We start from the raw sequence: 5,498 nt of genomic DNA on the forward strand, positions 1-5,498 counted from the left end.
AAACCGATTTCCTACCTCGAGCACTTTCAGTGAAAATACCATGTTGGCAGTATTTCACATGCAAGCAGTACTACTGCAGGATGTAAAGTGATATTACTGCATGTGAGCCTCTGCTCTTGGTAAAAGAAGAAAAAAAAGTTCAAAATCGACAAATTTCATCGACAGAGAAAAGTTTTTATTGATTTATTCTGACATTACTTTTTTACAGAAGCAACAATAAGAGATGTTCCTGCTCTAAACGGACTTAGGCAGCAGAAGGACATGAACGCTCACACACAGGCGCCGTTCCGATGTCGGATTAGTCCCGCTCGTACGTAGAGATTTCATTTCAATAATAAATTATGTACAATTTTGTTGTGATCAGAGAGATGCAGAAAGCTTGTGTTCCCATCAGTGATGGCTATTAACTGGGGGGAGGGGGGAGGGTTCAGGGGTCGGAGGTGAGAGGCACACGTCGGCCCCTCCAGGTGCATTGTGGGATGAACCCAGGGGGAATGCCCAATGAGAAGGGAGCGAGCTGGTGGGTTCACCACATGTAGGAGTCATCAAATCTACGGAGGGACACGAGGAAGACAGAGTTACATGTGAGATCACCGTCCTTCATCGCGCGTGTGTGAAGGTCTTCACCTTGATCTCTGGTCTCTGCTGCCATCGCCTCCGAACAGCAGCTCTGCAACCACGCCCTCCTGAGTCGACCGCTTTCCATACCTGCCGGAGTGATGGGAAAGCAGGCGGAGTCACGTTAGCGGCACGGCGAATGGATGGGCGGCCCCGGGAAAGAGAACGCTGGAACGTGCGCTGAATCGTGACTCAATGGAAAGGAATCTTCTCGTTCCAGTGGACGAGCTCGTCTCCCAACTTCCATCCGGTGACTTTTATCTGGAGAAACATTCTCACTGCTGTCCACTCTTAGAAATAACATGATTTATTCATAACCCATTTCTTATGTGCTATAAATCGTATAAGAGTCGAGTACTTATTACGTAAAATCTTTCCTTTAGATCTCGACTGGCCGTTCCATCATCGGCTTTCTTTTTCTCCGCCCTCTGTGTCCTCTTTTCTCGCTTCCTTTTGATGCATTGGTTCGCGGCCCCGACTTTGTTCTAATGCTCTCATTTCACAGTCAGATCCAGCCTGCGTGTTTCTCTCTGAACTGCTCTTGTGATTCCCTTGATAAGGAAGCCAGAGCCCCAAGTGAGCCACAAATGCATAATCGCTGTAATGTGTGTGTGTGTGTGTGTGTGCACGACACAGTCATTCAACACAACCCCTGCAGTGTGACCTGCAGCTCCTCTGCTTTCCCATCACCCACCTGTTCCACCTCTCCATATCAGCCCAGCACCCAATCCTACGGCTCGCTACGCACAGGAAGGTGTGTGTGTGTGTGTGTGTGCGTCACCCTGGAGGACACACTGTCACATCAGAACAAGAAACGAATGTTGTCCCCTCCGATAACGGCCCGTCTTCACCCCTCCGTCCGGCTCTTATCCTATTATCTGTGTCACGCCCTTTGAGGAACAACGCTGTTTTTCCCCGGGCGTTTCCAGGCGCTTCAGCTGGAGGGAAACCCGCGTCAGATAAATCAGATTACTGAGGTGAACATCTAGACTCCATCAGAGAGGAGAAACTCACGTCTGCTTCTGATTGGTTCGACCACCGCTGCCATTTGTTTTGTTTGCCTGCCCGTCATGCTGTGATATTATTGGCTGGCAAGTTACAGAAAAAAAAAGGGGGGGGGAGGGGGGGGGGTATACAAACAAATGCAAACGGTTTCCTCGACGCAGTCGTTCACTCTGAGATGTTTCCGTGGAAACGAGACGGAGCTTCTCCTGCAGCAAGTACTGTGACGTCTCATTTTTAATTGTTCACACGTGGGATGCGCGGCGCCGACTCAGCCTGGAAGTTCACTGTGAAAATCAGAAATAGTGAAGTTCACCTTCAACCCATTCTCCATCCATTCTATTTCTCCAGTTCGAGCTCCCCGTGGGGCTCCAGTTCTGAGTCCATCGTTCCCCAGCCTTTAACCGGATACAGAGGAGCCTCCACAGAGCCATGACTTCTCTCCTCACAAGTCTTCATCAGCGTCTGCTGGTGAAATGTCTAAACTTTAAACTTGAGGCAAATTGACTTTTCATGGCATTAGGGGTCACGTATCTAAATATCAATGACCTATTTGGCTTTCATGAATAAGAACAGATGAGACGGGCTGCTTCAAATCTAAAATATCCCTTCTGACAGTCCCTTAGCGACTTGAGAGCGGCAGGCCTCGGCTCAGGCCCGTCTAACTGGATTTGGGATTCTTTCGTGGGTCCATCTGCGCTGCTTATTGCTCTGCTCTTGTTGATTTGGGGGCCTGGCGGTTGCAGAGAGTGGCCGGTAATCGAATCGCTGGAGCGCCCATGTGGGCACAGGGGTAGATGAGTCGGAGGAGGGGCAGTGCGTCCGCATCCAGAGACACTCCGGGTTTAAGTCAGAGCGGGAAACTCATGAAATTCACAGTCGGCACTTGAAGAGACAAATATGAGAGAAAAGAGGCATAAATGAAACCGAGCTTTGCTACGTTTACGGTTTAACAGCTGAAAATCGCTTTGGGGAAGGTTATTTTAATACAGGAAGGATGAGTCAACAGAGCTTCTCATTTCTTCCAGACGACCCGCCATGGCTCTTAAATTTATCCTGAGGGACTGTATAATGTCTCTGCCAAGGAGGACATGTTTTTATTGTTAGCAGGATCATGTAGAGGAGGTTTTGATTATTTTGTATTCTTTGAGGCAACATTTTGCTGGAATCTGGATCATCATCTGGATCATCATCTGGATCATCATCTGGATCCAGAATCCTTTTCAATGACTCGCTGCTATGGGGTTAGCGTCTAACTTCACGGATAATGTCTACAACTCAACAAAAATGACAAGTTTGATCATCTCTGCGATAACAAATTACTAGAAAAGCACTCTAAGGTTCTAAACTGTTGTTGGTATCTTTATACACCAACCACGGAAAGTAAAAGTCAATCAGAGTTGATTTTAGTTTTCAATGTTAAAATTAAATATTGTTTACTGACTAAATTCTGGGCCTGATCCAGATTAAATTTGGGGGAGAGGTAGAGCCCCCCCCCCCCCCCCCTACATGACATCGGTCAATAATCCACCGAGATATTGAGGAACACATTCGGAAGCTCCGTTGACTGGAACGTTACTGAACATTTGAAACTGATCCAGAATCCTGGATCTCTTCTGGATCACCACCAGAATTTAATATTAACATTCCCAACATTTCCTGAAAAATTCCTCAAGATCCGTCCAGAACCTTTTGAGTGATCTTGCATCTCTCCATTCAGGCAGGAGGCTACGGTCCATCCGGACCAGAACCTCCCGCCACAAGAACACCTTCTTTCCCTCAGCCGTAAGACTCACGAACACTTAATAATTCTGTCCCGGACTCCTGAATACAACTTGCACTGTTCCATTTGCACTGCGTGATGACGCTAGTTTACTGCTGCTAATACACATCTGTGTAACCACTCTGGCTGCTGTTGATGTGTCTGTACCTGTATGGTCTTTGTATTTTGTCCTTAATGTTAGATGTAGCACGACTTCACAGAGAAACATTCCTAGTCTGAACCCTCACTGACAATGGCAATAAACCACTTCTGATTCTGATTCTGATTCTGATTCTGAATAGCCCCCACCTGGGCGGAGGGAATAACACAGACTGATCTGAGGTCAGATTGGAGCTGAAACTCTACTGGTTCCGTTTGGTGTCAAAGTAAGGACTACTTATTTTGTGCAACTTTTTTAGTTTTAGTGTGAGACGATGGAAGAACCCACGCAGACACGGGGAGAAGCTCCGAACTCCAAACAGGAACGTCGCAGGTGGAATCGAACCAGGGATAATCGAACCATTTGGGTAATTTGTTACAAACATTTTAAAAATATTCAGGAATTTGTAGAGAGTGAATTTGTGGTTGTGTGTGTATTCAGTTTAAAATATTATTCATTATAAAGGCAGAATTGACACTTGGAGTGCATATAAAATTATAGTAATTATAGTATTAAAATTATACTTTACATACTGCATTGAAGTGTGGGGGAATACTTATCAGAACACAATAAATCCATTATGCATATTACAGAAACGAGCAGTACGGATCATTCACAAGGTCGGATTTCGGGATCATACTCATAACTTATTTTTTCAGTCAAAGTTGCTTAAATTTATGGACCTTGTGAAATACAACACTCTAGTAGTTCTGTTCAAGGCATTTAACAAATCATTACCCATTAACCTACAACGTTTTTCTACTGCTCGAGCAGCTGCTCATGATTTGGAGTTTTTAAACTTCCTCAAGTTCGATCCACACTCAAACGTTTTTGTTTGTCTGTACGTGGGGTTAAACTTTGGAACAGTCTGGATACACACCACAAGCAATGTCAAAGTATTCATCAATTTAAGCTAGTATATAGACAGCTGGTTTACTCGCAATATTCAAACAGAGGGTCTTGAAGGTATTTATTGTTTCCATTACCATTGTTGGTATATGTTTGTTACCATTGCTGGTATTGTTTATTATTAATGTTGGCATGACTGTTTAAACTGTCATGTTACCTGTGGTAACACCATAATGGAATATATATATATATATAATTTTGTAATTTCACTAGTTTCATTCGATATTTTGTTGTATTTTTCGAAATCATACAGTGTATATAGTTGTTGTTGATAGGATTTGGAGCTTGAAATAGAGGAGCTTATTATGTTTATATGTTATGAGAAATGGGGGTGGGATTAAATAAGTTTTCTTCTTCCCACTCCCTTTCAGGCTGAACTGACATGTTACTTATTACTTATTGTTTAAATGTGGCTCGTGCGATGAGGAACGGTTTGTTTTGTTTTGTGTGCTTTTTGTCATTGCCTGAAATAAATAAATACCTAACCTAACCTAATAGTCATTGATCCTGTAAGTCGGGGGGGGGGGGGGGGCAGGATCATTTTCTGATCTCACAGACCGATGTACATTTGAGATGCGAGGTTTAAAGCCTTGTTGCCACGGGGACGTACGTTCTGGTTCCTGTACTGCAGCCATACCTCTGCCTGGTGATCAGGTTGATGTAGTGTCTCAGAGCGGTGTAGTATTTGGCCAGCTCCTCAGGTGGAGCGTCTTCACCGGGATTCTCGGGTTTGGGGGGGTAGGCCTCCGCCAGCGATCCCAGACACACCAGCACACACAGCACGGCCGCAATCAGCGCCGTCCACGGCTTCAGCGTCACGGACATCTGCGGAGGGGAAGCGTCAGACACCAGGACCGAAACTCAAAGAGGAGGAAGTGGATGCGTGTCTGACCTCTCTCGGGCGAGGTGGGCTGGAGGGTCTGTGTCATGTGACCGGTACATTTGTGTCTGGGATCAGTTTGCGATGCTCTGAGTCGCATGAAGCCGAGACACAAGTCAGAATGTAGCACGAGAAAAAAAGGTAAACGTCTTCAAGCTGTACGAATT

At 45.3% G+C, this 5,498-nt stretch overlaps 1 protein-coding gene across 1 annotated transcript; it reads right to left on the minus strand.

Annotated features, from left to right (window-relative positions):
• Positions 1–526: 526 nt before the first annotated feature.
• Positions 527–5,276, minus strand: LOC137916433 (peptide YY-like). The gene is made up of 3 exons (XM_068759458.1): positions 5,089–5,276; positions 628–708; positions 527–551 (listed from the first exon to the last, which is right to left on the minus strand). Exons 1-3 carry the CDS (start codon positions 5,274–5,276, stop codon positions 527–529), a joined length of 294 nt encoding a protein of 97 aa, XP_068615559.1.
• Between the last annotated feature and the right edge of the window lie 222 nt (positions 5,277–5,498).

Source organism: Brachionichthys hirsutus, unplaced genomic scaffold (genome assembly GCF_040956055.1).
Source record: "Brachionichthys hirsutus isolate HB-005 unplaced genomic scaffold, CSIRO-AGI_Bhir_v1 contig_943, whole genome shotgun sequence".
In the NCBI taxonomy this organism is placed as follows: domain Eukaryota; kingdom Metazoa; phylum Chordata; class Actinopteri; order Lophiiformes; family Brachionichthyidae; genus Brachionichthys; species Brachionichthys hirsutus.